Source organism: Gavialis gangeticus, unplaced genomic scaffold (assembly GCF_001723915.1).
Source record: "Gavialis gangeticus isolate Ggan-Ray unplaced genomic scaffold, GavGan_comp1, whole genome shotgun sequence".
Taxonomy (NCBI): Eukaryota; Metazoa; Chordata; order Crocodylia; family Gavialidae; genus Gavialis; species Gavialis gangeticus.
In genome coordinates this window covers 40,735,332-40,756,657 of record NW_017729028.1, presented here as the reverse complement: position 1 = coordinate 40,756,657, position 21,326 = coordinate 40,735,332, and the positions used below count along the sequence as shown (strand labels likewise).

The 21,326-nt window shown below is 44.0% G+C and overlaps 1 protein-coding gene across 1 annotated transcript; it reads left to right on the top strand.

The window, feature by feature from the left end:
• The first annotated feature begins 6,617 nt into the window (after nucleotides 1-6,617).
• SPATS1 (spermatogenesis associated serine rich 1) lies at nucleotides 6,618-21,215 on the top strand. Its single transcript, XM_019520993.1, has 7 exons — nucleotides 6,618-6,814; nucleotides 8,197-8,353; nucleotides 8,450-8,607; nucleotides 9,479-9,640; nucleotides 13,048-13,168; nucleotides 14,217-14,279; nucleotides 19,105-21,215. Exons 1-7 carry the CDS (start codon nucleotides 6,715-6,717, stop codon nucleotides 19,247-19,249), a joined length of 906 nt encoding a protein of 301 aa, XP_019376538.1. The 5' UTR covers nucleotides 6,618-6,714; the 3' UTR covers nucleotides 19,250-21,215.
• Nucleotides 21,216-21,326: the final 111 nt, after the last annotated feature.

The following is a 21,326-nucleotide window of genomic DNA, read 5'->3' as shown; positions in this document are numbered from 1 at the left end:
TGCTAGTACTGGGTTAATGTGTGTTTATACAGACAACGGAAGTTATCATTGAAGTTTTGTTCCATCAATATTTGCAATAGCCCACACATACAATAGAGCTCTTTTTAGAGATGTCATAATGTAGTGGTTTAAAAAAGAAATGGGGTGAAAGTTTTCCTTTCATCCTGCCCATGGGAAATGTGTGCGTACACTTCAGCAAATTACTGCCTGGAGGCAAAAATAAAAAAAGCTCTTTGTAATACTTCGGTTCTAAAACAGGTACATTGTCATCTCTGCCGCAAGGTTTGACATAACTATATCCTCTGGAGGGAGCTGTCTGACTTTGAACTTGATTTCTCAGCAGCATTGCTGCAACGGGCCATGATCTCAGCTGCCTTTCCTCTTTACGTCCTACAGCTGCTGTCCACATTTTATGCGGTGTCTGGAAATAAACGTTCTCCCAGAAATGACGGTTGTAGTTTTAGGATGGGTTGTATATTTCTCAAACCAGACAGCTCCTGGAAAATGATTACTCGTTAGCTTAATGAAGAAAGCTTTGTTTCCTTGCGCTCATGAAAACATTATGAGCTGTAGGTATGAAATAGCACTAAGTTGAAAACACATGCCAGAGTTCCAGCCTCAAGCTTGGGGGTAATTTTCTTATTTTTTTTAATTATGCCATTTGGGGTGCTGATTTGTTGCTGCCAGTGATGCAGGGTACATTGCAGAGTCACTGCAATGAAGTGAAGATTCCCAAGTGATCTTCCAGAGCAAGCCTTGTACTCATATTCATTGATGTAGCCTTCACAGCAACACAGGCTAAGCCGTCTCCAAAAGTGTGAATTTCTTTTGCTTCTTTGTCTATTCCTGCTAAATTACTACTTAGTGGGCATGTCTACATTGAATGCCGACTGTGAAGAAGCCTAATAACACTGTGCAGTAGCATGTAAATCAACAGCCATGCTAATAAGCTACTGTGCAGTAGTATTCGGTTACTGCACAGTAAGCATCACAAAAAAACATGCACCCCGCACTACTGTGCAGTAACTGTACTTACTGCACATTTCATTAGTACTTCATTAAGCAAGTACTAAACTAAATGTACAGTAACTACTGCACATTAATGAACATGTAGACACACTCAGCAATGAAGAAATAAGAGACTTAGGGCTTGGGGAGGGCAGGGGGGAGGGGGCGGGTTGTGCGGAACTGAGCACAGTGGGTCCTGGTCCACAAATGATATTTGTAAGCTCCACAGTCATACAAATACATAATAGCAAGAGCCTATCCTAACACAAGCAAAAATCGTGCTTTTTCATTACCAGAGTATTTATAAATACCAAACCTTGAAAAAAGCATCAGGTGCCAAATAGAATGACAAAGGCTAAGTACAGACAGTCAAAAAGCCCGAGGCTGAATCAATTCAATAGTCGCGTAGTCTAAGCTGCATAGATTGAAATCAATAAGCAAGTGAGCAGATAGTCACTTTTGAAATGTGTGTCTAATTTCTCATTTGAATTTGTTTGGCGTCAGCTTCAAGTCACTGGTTTTTGTAATAGCTTTCTCTGCTAGATTGAAAGACCCCTTTAGTACCTGGTACCTGGTATCTGGTCTTTGGCATTTTCCCCTTGCAAATGTACTTGCACAGTATAATCAAGTCACCTCTCCATCTTTTTTTTCATAAACAAAACAGATTAAATTCTCAAAGGCTGCCACAGAAAGGCATTATCTGCAGTCCTTGAGCATTTTTTCCATCTCTTATCTGCATTCACTTCAGCTTTTCAACTTCAGCTTTTCAAAGGCTGACACCAGAACTACAGGCTGCATCCCAGTAGTGTAACGAGGGGCGGGTGAGCCCTGGACACCCACTTCGAAGGGGAACAAGAATGGCAGCCACTACCACAGCCGGCCCATCTGCCATCACTGCTGCAGATGGCCTGGCCTTGCTGCCACTGCTGTGCCAGCTGTGGTAGTTATGTCTCTACTGAAGTCACACACAGCTTTTCAAACCCTGCTCCAGGCTCTTCAGCCTGCAGTACCTGACTGTCATTCAGACACTTTATAGCACTTTACAACAAAAATGAATGAAATGTCACATGGCCTGTACGAAATACATAGCATTGTTAGCCTCATTGTACACCTGGGTAAACCAAACCACAGCTACTTAGATGACTTGTCTTGATCAATGAGGAATCAACAGACTCTATAACATGGCCTAGATATCCTGGCTCTTAGTCCCCTGTGCTAAACCCTAGGGACTATGGTTTCCCATCAAGCCTTTCCTGTCTCTGTTTAACACTGTAGTCATGCTGCTTTTTCCTTTGGTTCAGAGATGATCCGTTTTATGGCTTTTCAATGTTGACCAAACACTGCGCATTGAGCTTAGGTGACAAAGCTTTTCCCTCCTTTCATACAACTGGTGAAAGTTGGTTCAGAACTACATGAGGAATACCGCCTACATCCTTGGGAAAAATAGAGGCTCTGGGCTAAGCCCCACAGTCTGTGTTCCAGCTATAGTGTTGCAGTACCATTGAGGAACTGCAAGTCTGTCCCCCTTGAAAGATCCATGTATTCATTATTACCTGATAACACACAAAAAAGGAAGGGGGAACAAAATAGATGGCATAGTATGTTCCTGGCTGGGATTTCTTCCCCAAAGGTCAGATATTTGAAGGCATTCAAGGACAGATTTTTCAGTGGGCTCATATTATCTGGGGTCAGATTTTCAAACTCACAGAGGCCCCTTCCCAGTGCAATATTCTATATTTGAACATTATCTTAACATATTGCTACAATGACACCTATGCACAGGAAGTGCCAATTGGGTACGAAACACTACAAAATCAGAACAAAGGCACATTGCAATCACTAAGCACTGGTGTAAATCCTGTCAAACATATGACCTCCAGGCCAGATCTGGCCCACAGAAATGAGTCATCTGGCCCATGGGGCTTTTTGCAGGTTGGACCACCCATCTCTGAGGGCTGGATTTGGCTCACATGGCTCATCACTGTGGCTGCTGCAGCCTCTGCCATAGTGGCATGGCTCCTTGCTCTTACACCAGGGTTCTTGAACCCAGGGAGTTGACACCACATGCCCCCATCCTCTTTGTTCCCTGACCTGCCTTGGAAACGAGGTGCCCCTCGTGGGTAAAAGTGGCAGTGGCATTAACTGGTCCTGGAGCGAGACTGAATCAATGGCTCCAGCAGCCATGGGGATTACTAGTGCTGCTGCTGCTTGCTGGTCATTTGGCCCATGGGAAGCCCCGCAGCCTGCATCTGGCTTGTGATGAGCTTCATGGTCTGGATCCCACCCATGAGTTTGACCCCCTCCAGTGTAAACGAGTACACAAAGTGCAGGGATTCAGAGTATGTCTACACTGTGTATTGGGTGCTCTTGGAGAAAGAGGCCCTGCTACTATTTACACATGCTACACCCGGATGCTACACACCAGGTGCTCTCAAGCACACAGAGGCAGTGGTCTCTGGAGTAGACACAGAGGAATACCCCTGGGTAGGCTTCACTACTGAATTGCTGGTTTGGTGCACGCAAATGAGAGAGGGTAGGTGGGACATAGCTCAGCTTGCTTTTACTGGAGAGCACAGGGGACAGGGTGTAGAGCTGCGTGCAGAGAACCAGCTTCATTGACTTGAGCTGAGTTTCTCTTGAGTTATACCAGCGTAAAGGTGGGTAGAACCTGGCCCATTATTTATAGCACAGAACAGCTCAAGCCACGTTCTCCTCAATTTCTTCCAAATCTGAATTCCCTCAAAAACGATGAGTTGCTTCGATCTAACGTTTTGAGGGCCCTCATTCTGACTCTGTATTTTTTAACCTTTCTGCTGCTGCTCATTTTGAAGTAAAATAAAAATCACATGTTCTCCTGGAAGACTGAGCCAATATAACTGTTAAAAAAAATTGATGCATTCCAATAACTGGAATGCAATGGAGTTTATTTAAAATGGAGGTCAGTTAAGGGGCATATTTATTAAAGGAATATGTTTGGTGTGTATAAGAAGGTTAAACACAGTGCCAAAATAGGTCAAAATGATTGTGTTTAATAAATAAAATGATACAAACTGATTTGCCTCTCAGACGATGCCAGCTGAGTCAGTGATAACGCCATGGGGAAAAAAGGAAATCCAGGCCGAGGGTTACTTAAATGACAATAAAAAGCCCCAACTTTCTAAATAGAGAACAGGGTAACAACCCCTCAACTCCTCTGTAGCATGATTCATTGTAAAAGTATAATACACCATATGAGATCTTTAAACACCTATCTTTTGTCCTTTACACTTTGGCTAACACTTGGGTGCAACACTGGTTTACGCTGCACTATGCTTGCATATCACACAATGCATGGAGCTCAGTGAATGGGTTTTGCCTAATTTGAACTATGTGCGAATGCTTCAGGCCCCAAAGTTCAACTCAACCCGAACTTAAGAGAAACTTTGAACACATGCAAGTAGGGGATGGTGAGAAAAAGAAATCCAAGAAAGAATCCAAGACAGCAAAAAAAGGCTATTAAAATCTATAGATATTTTATATGCTAGTCATAGACCCGGCAAGGTTCTTTGAGTAGATATGATACTGTACCTTTTATTAGACCAACTGAGTAGTGTTGGTCTAATACACACAACGCACATCTGTCCCAGTCTTGGCTTTATTGCAAAACAGTAACAATTCTTAACTGGTCTATAATGCTTTGTATCATTCAAAACTCTTCGCAGATATACATTCTGGCTCAGACAACCTACCAGAAGTCAGGTCATTTCTAAACGCAGGTGTAAATTCGACCAGTTTATCCAAGCCTGTATCTCATGCGAGCTGTGATGTACAAACATGCTTGTAGGCTACCTTCCTTTACTACTCAGACTTAGTGCCTTGATTTGAAGAAGTCCCCAGTAGCCTAGGCTGTAACAACAGTGCCATCTATAGTGAAAAAGGAAGCACTGGTATTTCTGGATTTATTTCAGGGCTTCCTCTTTTCCCAGCCTGGCGGATGGACTCAGAGGGACTGGGACCAGCTGGCAGATGATCAGGAGAGGCTGATCTTTTGTGAGGAAGATGGGAAAAGAGACTGCCTGGGGAACCAGACAATCCCAACATACTTTCCAAGGGCCCAGGCTGGGATCTGCAGCACAGGTAGTTTAAGATAAACTAAAAAAAGTCTGTCCTTGTGCACTTTAAAATGTAAGCAATGAAAGCGTGTTAGGAGGTGAGTACATGGCAGGCTGTATTTGTGGGAGTCAATCTCTGAACACATAGAAACAGCTCCTAACTTTGTAAAAGGGGCTCTATCTTGTCCACCAAAGGATCTCCTTCCACCTTCAGATTCCTCTCTGAAGATAACTGATATCTTGCAGGAATCCCTCCCATCGTACTGTCTTCCATAGATTCATAGATTGTAAGGGGCTGGAAGGGACCCCACAAGATCATTGGGTCCAGCCCCCATGTGCCAAGCAGGAAAGACAACTGGAGTCAGGTGACTCCAGCAAGGTGACCGTCCAGTCTCCTCTTGAAGATTTCCAGGGTAGGTGATTGCACCACCTCTGGGGGGAGTTTATTCGAGTCTGGACACCCTGACCACGATGAAGGTTTTCCTAATGTTGAGCCTGAATCAATTTTCTAGATGTTTGTTACCGTTACTCCTGGTTTTCCCCCCGGGTGCCCTGGTGAACAGTTGCTCACCGAGCCCTTGATGTACTTCCCTAGTGTAGTGGTAAGCTGCTACCAGGTCCCCTCTCAGCCTTCTTTTCCTCAGGCTGAAGAGTCCCAGATCCCTCAGCCTTTCCTTGTATGGCTTGCCTTTTTAGACTCTGATCATACGGGTGGCTGTTCTTTGGACTCCCTCAAGTTTTTCCACATCCTTGTTGAAGTGCGGTGCCAAGAACTGGATGCAGTCCTCCAGTTGCAGTCTCCCCAGTGCTGAGTAGAGCAGAAGAATCACCTCCTTGGTTTTACTGGAGATGCATCGATTGATGCATGCCAGAGTCGAATTTGCCCTACTGGCTACAGCATTGCACTGCCAGCTCACAGAGCGATAAGCCGGCTCACTGCCAGCTTTGCTGATAATGCCATACCCAGTAACGAGCCATTGTCTTGCCTTTCCTAGTTTGGGATGTGCATCGTGTATTCCTTGTTTGTGAACTACTCAGCACAGCTCACAAAGACACTGTCATGGACCCAGAGGGAGACACCCTGCCATCTTCAGCTCCCTCTGTGCAAAAATGAAGTTTATTTCCTACCTATGGTGACTGTTTACCATCTTGTACCAGCTATACTTTCTCCCAGAGCCTGATGAAGGGCCTTTGATCCCGAAAGCTTGCAGGAAAGGACAATTTTCTTGCAATTTGCCAGTCGGTCTAATAAAAGGTATCATTCTGGAACCAACAGTTCTAGTTTTTTGTATGCCCTGTTGTTTGTGATGCATTCAGCAAGTTTATGAGGACACAAGTGAAGAACATGACTGGCAACAGGAGCCCAAACCTCTGAGCCTGCAACTTCACCACTTGTGGGAGGTGCCATAATAAACTGGGGGAGGAAGCAGATTCTTGGGATCACCCCATTATTTGGGGGAGGTTGGTATCTCCCGTTTCCTTGACACCCAAGAGACAACACAATAAGCTGTTCAGCTGGAAGTTAGCACTGGACCCCCACTCCCACCCCAGCTCCTCTTGCACATCAGTCTCAGTAGCTCCCGAGACTGCACAGGGACACGGGTGTAGCAGAGGCATGGTGGTAACGGGGAGCGGAGCTAGGTTTCCAAATCCTGGCAAGGGAGATAACATGGTGCAATCTGCGGGCAGCACATCACAAGAAGACGGGGAGGATGGTAAGGTTCAGAGATGGGTACAGCTTAGGGGGGCTTTTTCTTTCCTCTGCGGGCCATAACGAACATCACTACACCAGTGTAGTCCCAGCAGTGTTATTCTGTGGGCACGTCTACATGAGACAATTACTGTGCACTGGCGTAATAGCACTGCGTAGTAGCATGTCACGGCAAAAACCGTGCTAATAGCCTACTGCGCAGTGTTAGTAGGCTAATGCACAGTAAGTGTCACTAAATAACCATGTGCCAGGTACTGCTCAGAAACTTTAGATCCTGTGCGTTTAGTTAGTGCTTTATTAAGAAAGTGCTCAACTAAACGCGCAGTATTTAAGGCACGTTAATGAATGTGTCGATGTGCCCTGTGAGTAATTTGAATGGTGGTAGTTTCCAAAGATTCCCCCCCGGGTTGGGATCTTGTTGTACCAGACACCATACAGTGCAGGTAGGAAGACCTGACTCCCTGATGGAAACAGCTTTTAATTGATTTGAAGGAGAGGAATCTGGACCTCCGACCTCCTCTTTATCAGACCGGTATAATTTGCGGTTATGTTTCACAGAACAAAAATGTGATCACGGTGCAATGATGTCCTATCTCCGCAGGGTGGCATTCTCTCACTTCCTCACCAGCTTGGCAAGAGCAGGTTGCAATGGCAGAAATGGGATTTTGCTCCTCTGCTTCAGGGGAATTGAGGGGCTGTCTGTATTTGGAAAGTGCCTGGGATAAACCTTTAGCAATCAGGCCTGGCTTATAACAGCAATTAAGGGATGTGATTCTAGTTACAGTTACATATCTAGTTAAACTGGACATCAGGGGGCGAAAGTCTGTTGATACTGTTGAAAACACATACTCGAGGCTGCAGAAACGTTTTGGGGGTAATAGGCACTTTGGTGTGTGACGGGCAAAAGCTTCCAATGTCAATGTTGTAAATATTAGGAAAAATGCAGACTCTTATTTTGATTTGCTATGCACTCATCTGATCACAGGATGGGGAAATTCCTCCTGGCTAGTAAAGGGCGCCTGGAGGGGAGATCCCAGGGAGAGCAGGGCCCTGAGTTCATAGACTTCATTGGGGTTTGTGGAAGGCCCAAGGGCATTAGGGTTTTCTCCTCCCACCAGTCACTGGAGTGCATCCAAGGCCTTAGGGACAGCCTGGGCTTCAGGGACTTTTGAAGAGTCAAGTTTATTTTTGATGTTTATGCACCTTATATTTTGTAACACTGCATCTTATTATTTTGTGTATTTTTATAATTGTATATTGTAGTTGAATAGAGTGTAGAGTATGACTTTTAGCTGGGACCCCTTCCTTGATGCTTACCCATTTCAGATCAGGCAGGGGTCATAACTCAAAAAAGGAGTTATGACCAATCAGGTGTCTCTATTACAGGACCTCAAGGCATCAAATCTCTCCAGCATCCTGAACTCAGCAGCCAAACAACGAAATACTACAGACTTCATGGCCACCAGCATGCATCTCACCATATTGCAAGTCAAGACAGTCTTGACAGACCTTGCATCCACTCTGAAGACTCTTGTTGTTCCAAGTATGTGCAAAACTAAGAGTTGTTCCATCATTGCTGCTCCATTTCAGGGATTACCAGGAAATAGCTGACCTTCTCTCATTTTATTTTTTATATTAGCCATGGCCTTGAGCTTGACCTGGAGTTGAAGTCCAGGCCTTCCTCTTTATCCGCTCCTGGCTCTTCAGATGCTCCACTCCCCAACACTAACTCAGCAGCAACTGCTCTGCAGTGTAGTAGGTCTCCTGAGAAGATCACTTTGCTGGAATCTCCCACACGTGAGTAAACTGTAAAGAGCGCCAAGACGAAATACTTTACTTGCAGTGTTGAACAAACCTTGGCTCAAGACAAGTGTTTTAAGTTTAAAACACTTAGCCAAGTAAAACAAGAAGGAAGCTCCTAGCAATCTAACAATTACTTTAGCATTTTGAACACAGTAAATACAGACCTCTTCATCTTCCGTGCCCCAGTATCCACAAGGTTTTGTGCCAAATTCTGGATGCCTAAAGAAGGCATCTAGCAGATGACAAGGAGAGACAGGAAGTGAAAAAAAGATGAAGGGATGTAACACCTTGGCAGGGAGGATGGCTGGTCCATTATGTTTTCAAGATAGTGACTGTCTGGGCTCTGATATTTTTCCTTGAGGCTGGGGGACAGGCTTTTTTGTTTGGCATTGGTATAACCAGATGCAAAGCCAGGGAGTCTACAGCACTACGCGATGATAAGTGGCTGAAAATCAGCAGAAATAAGGGAGCATTGAAGAAAGGTCTGAAGCAGATCAGGGACACCTCTAAGAAAGTAGGGATGGTAAATGGAGGAAGCAGCATATATTATGAGATTGTCTACTATGCTAATTTAGACATTGGCAGAACTGCAATTCGGGTGGGAATGAGAGCTAGTACTGTTTCCCATTTGGTTCATTGTTATATAGCTTAGGAGGCCAAACTATACAACCATTTTACATTTATCTATATTCCAGTACTCAGATCTGTCCACTGTCTCGAACTGTGCATTTTTGCATAGAATCATAGTAATTCCTGTATGAGGTCAACTCAGAGGTCTGTCTAATCAGGTATCTTTGATTAGACAATGGCCAGTAGAAGATGCTTTATTCATCACCACTCCTTATGTGTTTGACTTTTGTTTCAGAAAACAAGACAAAACTGGCTTTAGAATGGACTTTTTATCCACGGTTTGGTCTTCATACATATCATATCGGGAAACGATGCGTCTTTAACGGCAGTTTCCTCCGAAACAAAACCTCTGCATCAGAAAGGACCTTGGAAATGTGTTTGGGGAGAAAAAAACATGGTAAATCCTAGAGTGTTTGCTAATTCTAAGACTTTTCTATGTAAAAGACTTTGGCAGCCTTCATATATTGAACTTGTTGCTTGAGAAAAAAGTCACAGGTTCATTATGTCTTGTGCAAGCATGGTAAAGGTTTGTGCAAGTGTGGTAAAGGGAAGGGCCTAAGTTCATATATATTATTCCTGGGGTATAGATCAGTATTACTACTGGGATTAAAATGATGGCAAAAATTAATGGTTTGTTCTGGTTACCATCTGGATCAAACTGCTGGTTTAAAACAGAATCATCAGTACTCAGTTCACTAGGACATGCAATACAATGTGTATGTAGACTGCTGTTTTAAAACCTGGATGGCTAAAATAGATCCTACATCCATATTTAGGCATTTAAATTAGTAGCTTGAGTTGTAGAGCAGCTAAGCATCCAGGAGTTGTGTGCACTCTTAATGTTTGCCAGGATAGTTTTCTAAATGCGGTGTAGGCGCCTAACCTAAGATGTCCAGATTAAGATTTTCGAAAGCAAAAAATGTTTTGACTGCTGGAAATGTTTGATCTGCAAAAGGCAGCTGTGTAGCATTGTCAGGGCGTGTGGGGGTGTGTGAGGGGGGAAATCAACACTCTTTAAGGTGTCTCAGAATTGGACATCCTTCATTTAAATAACAAGTCATGGTTTAACATCTTGGTCCATATCTTACACAGGGTAATCGTAACATCTACCTTCCCCTTCCTCCTATTCACTTCTTGATTCTTTAAGGAAAACGCTGTCTCATAACACAATCATACTGTACGTCCAATCCATTATCTGGATCAATTATTTGGATTGGCATCTTTGCAGTTATATTGGCATCTTTGCATATTGTGACATACGCCCAAACCCACGAGCCATTTCTTTTAACAGTCTCTTAACTCATCAGCAGTGCAGTCTAAGCCTCAAAGCTGAATATCAGGGCCTAGGGTTGAATCCCCCTTGCAATGTGTTCACAGCTCACCTGCGAGTATGAGGGTGTAATCACAGGAAATCTATCTCCAGCTCTTCTACATCCCACTTTATCTATTGCTCATAGTTAGAGCCAACTATTTATGGGCAGACAAGTAGTAAGTGTGATTGCTAGAAGGGATTATTTTGAGATTCCTGTTCTAGAAAGCCGGCAGCCCACTACTTGTTTCTGCTCTGCATTTCCTTCCTGCTGCTGAAGCATAGTGGAGAGGCCGTCACAAGGGTCAGGGGAATTGAGAACAAGCCTCCAACTCACTCCAGGATAAAGGTGTGAACATGCTCTTGGAGCACTAAAAGCCCCTCTAAGCTTTCTAAACCAGTTTGTACAGCATAAATACATTTTTACACTGTCTATTTTGTTCAAGTCAATAGTAGCAAGAGATGGAGTAACCTATCAAATGGCTGGGGAGCTCATTGCTCTTCACTGAGAGGGAATCTTATGCAAGGCTACAGAAAGACACTGTAGCTAATGTGTTTGTTGTTGTTATCAGTCCAGATATAGTGTCTTAGATTCAAGAGAAGTAAATGGTTTAAATCATGAATTAGTGATGCTTTATAGTTTGCATGATTAAATGTGACGATGTCATTTGACACGAATAATTAAGCATATATTTTTGAGCAATAGGGTAATTAACACTATAGACGACACGCCGTTGTGGAATCTAGATTTAGTGAGGGCAATAATGGAACATAGCAGAAATGCAATTGATAGTTTATCTTTAATTTAGTTCAGGCATTTCCAATTAATTGTTTTAAAAGAACCAGGATGTTCAGAAGTAATGGTTAATTGATATATCAAGAGCTGGGCTGGCTAAAGAGTGCCCCAAGAGTTTGGCCTATCTGCCTAACAGATAATGCAGAGTTTATGGCCTTCCCAGGAAATATATTTTGTAGCCATAATAGATAGACATTTTTTTTTAAACTCAGAAGTTCCTGAGGAACTAAAATCCTGAGCTTCTAACTTATTTTTTATGTAAGTCAAGCCTCTCTTATGCAAGTCCATGACAGTTTTGTCTGACTATGGACACCAAGGTTGGTCCTCAAAACAAGGGAGAATCAAAGCTGTCACAAGCCTCTGTGTCCTTTTTTGATTGCTATAACAAGGAGGTCCTTTCCATCCACAACCCTGAGGAACTTTGCATAACTATAGTAATGCTTTGTGCATGTATAACACCATGCATCCAGGAACCAGACAGTATGTTATAGCTATTGAAGTGTACCTGGGTGCCTGCAGTCTTGGCAAGCCTTAAAGGACTGCCAACCGAGGCAGAGATCTTTTGAGCCGGATCTTCAGCTAAGGAGAAGCACTATAACTCCTTTCATCAGTTATGCCAACTTATCCCAGCTGAAGAACTGGCTCACTAGGTCTCAACATTATTAAGACAGGGGCACAGCTTGGAACAGGACCAACTGCACTGAGCCATTGTATGCTGGTCTAACTCCATTGAAAGTCCTATTGAAGTCAGTGGCATCACACCAGCGTCACGCTGTACAGATGTAATGGTGAGTCAGACCACTATGGTACCAAGTCACAAATCTACTGTTCTAGCTACTGCAGGCTCTGCCTTCCTGCATAAAAATATGGTGGAGTATTACTTATATGAAGAGAACATCAACTATGATGACAAAGGGAAGATGTAAAAAAAAGCCAGTAAAATGTCTGTACAAGCAGCATAACCAAGGTTGTAACACTTCCATACTTGTTGCCTAAAATATGCAGCACCTGTCTCTTATCTGAGATTATTGGACCTTTAGAAAATAGAATAGCATGGACATGACATACCTCTTGCAGGTGGCTCCTCTACATTATACCCGAGGTGGTGATACAATGACGAAGCTTGTGCTGTCACTGTCCATCTCTCAGGGTTTCAACCCAGAATCTTTCTTGTGAAAGAAATCCTGCCCTTACATTATTGTAACAGGGCTCATGGGCGTGCCACCCCTCTGGGGTCTGGCCCCACCTCACCTCCAGTCTCTCGCTGCCATACCTTGGATGGTACGGTTTGGTTTATTGAGGAGGTGGCCCCTGGGGCTGGGAGCAGCTCCTCTGACTCCTTTGCCAGCCAGCTTGGTCCTTGCTTCTAGGTCTGTCTCACACCTGGGGGTTTCCACTTCCTTTGGGGTGCTTCCCTTTTAAGGGGCCACCCCCTTGGGCTTCCAGGCATCTGTTGGCCTTGCCCCCCCACAAGCATCCCGGTCTTGCCCCTCTTTTCTTTGTCCAAGCTCTCAGCCCTGGTCCACTGTCTGAGACCTCAGCTCCTGGACCTCAGCCCTGACTTGGCTGCAGCCCCTCTTGGGGCTCCAGTTTTGCTTTGCTAGCCTCAGTCTCCTCAGCTTTGGTCTAGCTCCCAAATTTATCCAGCATAACTTGCGTGTTAAGGAAATAATTTCTTTTTTTGTTATAACCCGGTCAGAAATTGACTGCAGAAATGGCATCCCCATGGCAACCCCTTGTGACAACTGCTACAAGTGTCCAGAACACAGTTTGGACTTTCACAGATTCGGATCAACGAGGCCAGTGGTGAATTTTGGATGGTATGTTCATAATCTGGATGCAATTTCTTAGTGTTAAATACATAATCATGTATTAAATGGTTATATGTAATATATTATTACTGAATACAGGAACCTGAAATGGAACAATATTTGATTTAAAAACCCTGGCCACCATATACTACATGGTGATGATGCATAATTAATGAAAAAGCCCAGAAACGTTTTCAGGGAGTGGAGGCACCAGACCAGTGGTGTCAAACATATAGCCCTCAGGCCGGATCTGAAATCGGAGGGTTCCAATTTGGTTCAGAGAGATTAAAGGGTCTTCTGATTCGATTCGGATTCAGAGATTTGGCCATTGAATCGGGCCAAGTCCCCGGCGAATCGAATCAGCAACCGATGCTTTGTACAGCCCTAATTACAGCCAAAGATGCTGTGACAGAGACGTGGTAACAAAAAATGTCAGAGTTAAGGAAGAATTGGAGAAAGGGTATTAAGAGCCAGGTTATATAGGTAGTGGTGAAGAAGGACTGTTTTCTCCAGATCGAAGGCACATGTCTGCAGTGCAGTGCTAAGCTTGAAACAAGGTCCAAGGTGTATGGACAAAATAAGCAGGATGGCTTTCATGGAGACTTCAGCCCTGATTCAACAAGGGATTTAAGCACCTATTATAACTTTAAGCCTCTGAAAAATCCCATTGAAATCAGTGGTGCTCGCTGAGTATTTAAAAGTGCCCAGGTGCTTATGTGCTTTGGGTGAAAGAGAGAACCTCCAAATCCAAGATGAAATACAGAGTGAAAATTGCTTGTTGTAGAGTGTGGACAACACACCCCAATAGACCAATAACAGTGAGGAATATGCTATCTGGAAAAGACATATGGATTTGGTTATTAATGTGTGAATTGAAGCGGTTGATAGAATTCTATAATAGAGTACACTTGGAATTCAGTATTTTTAATGAATATTAACACACACACTTTACTGAAAGGGAGCCAAATATTGACATGCCTCTATAGAAAGATTTAGCAGCTTTATGACTCTTTCTTCTTCTTTTTCTCTCTTTTTCTCTCTTCCTTTTTTTTTACAGTGAAAAGTATAAAAAGAGAGTAGATACATTTATCCCTCTTCAGCATTTGCCACAGATTCCTTGGTAAGTATCTGCATTGAAGCACAGGCAACAGCTATGAATACATGGGGCTGGATTCTGACCATTCTTGCCCTTGGAAAAGTCATGGAGTAATTCAGTCAGAATCAATGGATTTAAGTGGTGTAAATAAGGTCTTGTGTCTGGAGAAGTCCAACTGGGTTTCATAAGAATGAGCAGATAGGGTGTGTATGGATACACTGAGCCCCTGCAAACATCCTCTAACTCAGGAAGTGTAGCAGGGAATCTCTTCTTTCTACAGAACATTTTAACCCCTTGAGAATTTTTAAGGTCGTCCCTCTGGAGTAAATGCTGTGTTATATTTGTCTGCTACGTTTTGCCTAAGGAGTAAATTGAGAATACTCTGGGGTAAACATATGCTGCACCTACACCCTTAGTTATGTACAAAAAGAACCATGATTCTTTGCTCCTATCATGTACCGTATTTACAGTAGTGCTCCTTAACTGGGATTTGAAATTCATGCCTCCTCAGCTCTGTCAGACTGGTTATTGTCTTGTGGAGTTAGTCTGTAAACATTTTAAGGTGAGCACAGTTCCTTAGGATAGGTGTGCACAGTTCATGGCACAATAGCTCCATGCTAGGGCTCTAAAAAGAGCTAATTTTTTTACTCAAATATCTGAATGGGTGGGTTTAATATAGGGAATACAATGACAGGTGTCACCATTGTCTGATGCTGCCTGGGCAAGCTATTATTCAGGAAAAGCAGTGTCACCACTGTATCATAAGAATATTGTTTGTCTTTAATAATATTGACAGATGAAAAAAAGAAAAAGCGGGGGGTACACTCCCTGAGTCCAGGTGGGACTTGTGTTTCTGCCCTTCTATTAATGTGTCTCCTGACTTAGGTTGTTGGCAAAATAAATGATAAGTTACTGTCTTTGGCAGTAACTAATTACTGTGCAGTAAATTTAAGCCACATAAATGCACATGTAGACATGCCCTGTGTGTCTCCTTAGCTTTACTACTACACGAGTAGCAGTATAGCTGCAATGTTGCTATTGTAGCTATACTGCAGTAGTATAGCTGCAATCTCCATAGCATGAATGCTGCAGTCTCCATAGCATGAATGCAGTGATATTGGTACGAATGGCTGTTTCTAGAAGCTGATGGGAGATAAGCAGGGGAGCTGGAGAAGGCATGTGCATGTGCACACATGAATGCCTGCCAGTCTGTAGCTTAACACATTCGGGACAAAACATGAATAAAAACAATTCATTAGCAACCTTGTAGCCATCCTGAGCAGAGAAATCCAGCTCTAATATCCCCTGGATTTTGAATGACTATGGAAGTCCCTTGAGTTCGTCAAGCCACGTATGCTGCTGCCTCTGCTGAATCTGGGTAAAAATGGGACCTTCATTCCCTAAGTTTATCAAGCTGGTGCCTTTCATGATCACTAAATTCAAATAGTATTAAAAAATCAAATAAATATTAAAATGTTTGGGCAAAGAGTTTTACTTTTAGGACCAGATTGCAGTTAAAGCTAAACGTTATTGTCAGCTGTCTGCTCTCAGGACTTCATTCTGGATGACACTGCCAAGAGCAGCTCTGTTTTCTCCTTTTTGAGCTTTTTTTTGGTGTTCGATACATTTTAAGAACCCCACAGAAGCTGCAAAGATGCTGATAGTTCTCCTTGCATGTAATGATTTGTAAATACTTTAATTCATTGGTCATAAAACACATCTTCCCACATTTGCAAATTACCCATTGTGAAAAAAAACTGCTGTTGCTCTATAAACTTCATGAAAATGATACATGCATGCCAACAAAATCATGTGCACAAGTTTTCTAGTGCATGACTCTTGTTATGGGCAAAAGTTCAAGGGTAGGCATCTATGGGTGCGTCCACACATGCAAGCATGTGCGCTTGCAGCAGCTCAAATAGAGGTGGTGCAAATTTGAGCTGGGGCTATTTGCTTCAGTGCACATGCTCAGACATGCACTTCAGTGTGGGGCAGATTGTACCACTTGGGGCAAAATAACCCTTCCTGGCTCCTGGATCTGCTGCCAGGGGGAGCTAGAGGCAGGGGCCAGCACCTGGCCCCAGCAGTATAAAAAGCTGGCCTGTCAAGTAGCTTAGGGCTACTAGCTCTCAGGAGCTTCTGGGGCCCAGCCAGTTGGTACCTGGGGACACTACCCCTTGTGCCAGCTGGACTGCTGAAGCAGCCCTGAGAGTTCCCTGCATCCTCTACCCACTGCAGCAGTCTGGCAGTGGAGGCTGCTGCCTGGCTGTGACCTGCTGCCACCTGCCAGATCCAGATGGGGACTGCACAGTTAGTAAAGGCCCCTCTGGACCAGCTGACAGTGGGCTGTGGTTGCAGGGTTGGCCTCTTTGCAGCACTAGTGCCACATGTGCCCCCTGCCCAGCCATCTGGGCAGCTATCGCCCAGAAGATGTTCCGGGTGTGGTGGCCTGCTTTGAACTGTCAAAGCATGTCCTCCTGGCCCCATGCCAGGAGGTCAGCCACAGACAGCTGGGTCCAAGGTGCTAGCTCTGAGCAGGCAGGGTCCTGCCACTGGCCTCCCTAGCAGGAATTCTGGTGTTCCCTATTGGAAAACTGAAAAATCCCTGATAAAAAAATCCCAAAGTCACTCTGTAAAATACCCCCAAATCCATGTTCCTCCACAAGTAAAACAGAAGACCACTATAAAGAGAGAGACAGAGACAGTGATCAGCTGGACAATGTTTTATTGCTATATCTACAGTGTTAAAGCAAGTCTCTTATCATAATAATAAAGTGAACTCTAAATACGTGTTTCAAGAATTCATGAAAACATATTTTGCTGCAATGGCCCCCACACAGGGGTTACAACTCCCCATCAGAGGATTTGGCCCCCACACAAGGAGTAATGCCACCCCAAACAAGGGATTTGGCCCCCACACAAGGGGTTCAGCCCCCCCAACAGGGGATTCAACCCCCACACAAGGGCTACGGCCCCCCAACAGGGGATTCAGCCCCCCAACAGGGGATTTGGCACCCACACAAAGGGTTCAGCCCCCCAACAAGGGCTTTGGCCCCCACACAAGGGGTTCAGCCCCCCAACAAGGGGTTCAGCCCCCCAACAAGGGATTTGGCCCCCAGACAAGGGGTATGGCCCCCCAACAGGGGCCAAGTGCCCCCCACAGGGATATTAGCCCCCCTGCAAGGCCCACATGCCCCACTCCAGCCCCCCATTTACTGTCCCACCTGGCCCCATCCCCCACCAGCTGCTGCAGACCCCTCAATGACTGCCCCACCCAGCCTCACCCCCCAGTTTGCATCCTCAGGCCCCCAAGGATACCTCCACCACCCCAGGCACTGTCAGTTAAAAAACCTCCAGGAAAAAAACAGAAAAAGAATGGGGAAAAAAAGCCTCTGCTTACCCAAGAAGCAGGGGTGGGGGGGCTCTGGGGCCTCCTGGCAGAGCCCCCCCCGGCAGCACAGGGCAGTGGGGGGGGCAGCAGGGCCGGGGCTGGGGCCGCTGGGGCTGTCACCCTGTCCCGCACTGTGCGGGCAGGGTCCCAGGCACTGGAGCTCTGGTGCTGAAACATGTGGCTTGGCCAGCCACGTGTTTCAGCACCAGGGCAAGGGCCAACTATAGAGATGCTCTGGCAGCCAGAGTGTCTCCATGGAGGATCCAGCCTCTGGTTGCTCCGCTTTTTTAAACTTCAATTTTTTTTAGACCCCTGGATATCCAGGGGTCTCATTTTCTCCCCATGCTGAAAACTTGCAGCGCGGGAAACATTTTTTTCATTCCCACATGTGCCTGTTGCCCCGTCTCAAAGGGGTTTGAGGCAGGGCAAGAGGCACGTGCATGCTTTTCTGGATGCACCCTATGTGTCTTTCAGTTGCGTTGCTTTCCCTATTTTTACTTTGCCCAGTCCCAAACCAGAAGGAAACTGCTTGGAAAGGAGTCCTTTTTTTCTGGTTAAATAAATACCCCTCTGTTTTGACATCACCTCGTCAATTTTTAATAATTGATGAAGCAGGTTTCTTAGAGATCTTGTTTACATAGGAGCTTCTAAGATGCTCCAGGCTACATCGTCAGGTGTAGAACAACATAAATCCACTGAAGTCAATTGAAATGTATTTTCACTGGACCTGAATGTCTGCCCCTTGGGGATGAGAAGTTTCCAAAGTTATATGGCAATATCTGAGATACTAGAGGTACCTAATACTAGAGGTACCTGATTCGAGCTAGTGGTACTGAGGCTGGTTAAGGATGTATGACACTTCCTATTATAAAGAACTTATTTTTATAATTTATAACTTTATCATTTGTTTCCTTAACAATGTGGGTTAAAATGATCCATTTCACCTGTCGGCTGGCATAATTTGATTGATCTTAATTCAAAAAGAGTAACAAATTAAACCAATAGAGCTGTGTCACTTCACAGCAGCTGGGGATCTGGTTTGTCAGGCAAACATCTTTGGATAGATGTGATATCTTTTATTAAGACCAACTGAGTAGTTGGAAAAAAGTTCTTACAAAGTTTTTGGGCACAGTCATCCTTCTACAGGCAGAGGGATTGGGGAGTCTCTGGCGTTTGTCACTTACTGATGTGCTTTGAGATACATGGGAGAAAATGTGTTAAATTCCTATTTTTCCTTTTGAAATATCAAATCATGAATAACTTTCAACAGATAATAGACCTCATATTTTTTTAGAAGCCATCTTAGTAAAAGGAACGCTTTAGTTGGATCTTTTACACAGATCTGTATTTGGAGAGGTTAAAATGTTCCAACTTTGTTAGATGGAGCAATCTGGATAGTCATGCCACTTGTACAAAGAGACCTTGCTATTGCCTCACTTGCTTTTTTCCTGTCCTCAGTGTTCCCTATCATGTAAAGGAGAAACAGAAGGAATTAGCAAGGGAAAGGAATGAGGTGAAAAATCTAGACAGATGGAAACCTGCTCCACCACTATGTCAGACCTTGCTTATTCCTTCACCGCTACGAAGAATAAAAACATCATGAACTGCAATGGGAAGGTCTTTCTGAAGAATAATTTTGTCAGCTACAGATAATAAAAAGAAGAGCTTTAATATCCCACTGTGAATACCATTGGATGTGGTTTCTTACTTCAGTGGCTCATGTATCCTGATGTGGCAATTACTGTAGATATCCAGTTTTCATTTACTGGTTTCTTGTTGAGTTCTGGATTGTCACTTGTTCACTATTACCCTGAAGAAAAGCTCCAACCTATTTTCTTGTACTAGTTGTTCAAAACTAGATGAGATACTGAATAGGGATGGACTGAGAATGTAGTGCACCCCTATTTATAATACAAAAGTACAGAGATTTTTTGTTTGTTTCATGCTGTTACTTCCCCAAACAGATTATTTCTATGCCACAAATCTGTTCCTCTGGAGTAACTGCTAGAATTCAAAACTTCTTCCTAGGGTTACAGTAGAGTCTCTGGTATATACTCTAACTTTATTCTATGGAGCCCTCTACCAAGGCATCTCAGAGAGATTTGAACCTGAATTGATTTTCACAGCATTGCATTTAAGTGGGTGAGCATTAGCTCACATTTATCTCTTGAAGCCCATCTCACACCTGATTCGAAAACCATACACTAGTGCTAATATAATGTCCCTGTTCCAAAGAGTTTCTTATCTAAATAAGACAAGACATGGACATGAACATAGACAAGTGGAGGAGAAAAGAGAAGGAAGACCAGAGGAGCAATGACAAGAGCACATGGTTACTTTCACCACTGTGTGACAACTAGCGAGTTGCAAGTCAGTAACAGTTAAATCGTTCAAGTTTTTAAATGATTCAGAGAAAACAACAGTACCATTTTTTTTGGTATTATTTAATACTTTGCTCAGCTGTTTTTGTGCAATGTAGCTACAGTGCATGCCACCATTACAGCTTGACCTAAGATTGCTTACAGAGAAGCGCTGTAACTGCAGGGCTGATTTTGTGCTTGCTTCTTTCCCATTCAAAGAGCTTTAGCTGTTTTCTAAGTGCACCATAGAGACACTTTGCCGGTAAGAATGCTTTTTAACTTCTCTGTTGATGCATAATAGAAAGAAACAATTTTTAAAGGAACCACTGTACTGTGAAAACAATAGCACCGTGAAATACGTAATGGACAATATTCTCTTGGCTGCTTGCTTCAGTTTTGTTCCTTTTTTCTTAGCCGACGATTATTTCACCAGCTTTCCGCTTTTCATTCTGTATGTCCCTGGGTGCTTTAGAGGACATGGTCTAACATCAAGGAAGTCTACTGCTTCTTTAGGGACTTGGGGAGATGTGGTGGAAACAGCTTTGGTATCGCAGAGCCATCTCACACTTGGAACTCTTAGCTGGCCAGGGATTTTGGGGTTCCTCAAGGTTAGGGTGCCTGTTTCTGAGAGACCAAGTGGAAGTCACCGAAAATCAGTGCTCAGTCCTGAAAACTGTCATCGGTAGTTAAAATGTCTGTGGTAACTGGCCATTCATAACATTAGCTATTCATTTCAGTGGAGCAGAACAGGGATTAGCTATGATGGCACATCATTTTCCCTGGGGCACCCACTCTGTAGTGGCTCTGTTTTAATAGGAAGATAGGGGGAAAGGGGGAGAAAGGGATAATTAGTAGCAGTGTTTTCCTCTATGTTTCTGGAGCCATACCAAAGCAGTGGTTCCAGCAGAAACCACACTGAGAAGCTGGTGAACTCAGAGAGCTCACTGCACATGTGCAGTCCAGTTGAAGGGGAGTACAATCGCACCCCTTAGATCTGACCCTGGACCTTGACCTTAGTACTTGTGATCATCATTTGGAAAACCCATATCTACCTTTATATTTATCCAGTGAAATATTCTGGCCTATTGAAATCAATGGGGGTCTTGACCCTAAAGGAGAACTTTACTCTGTGAAGTAGTAACATTAAGATTAATGGTGCAATAAGGTGATACTGGGTGTGTCTACATGAGTCATTATGGTGCAGTAGCAATGAGATACTGTACTGTAGCTCACTGCTATGGTGCAGAAGCATCGGGAAAATATGTGCAGTGATGGTACTGTGCGGTAATGCCAGCACTGCGCAATAATGCTTATGAGAGT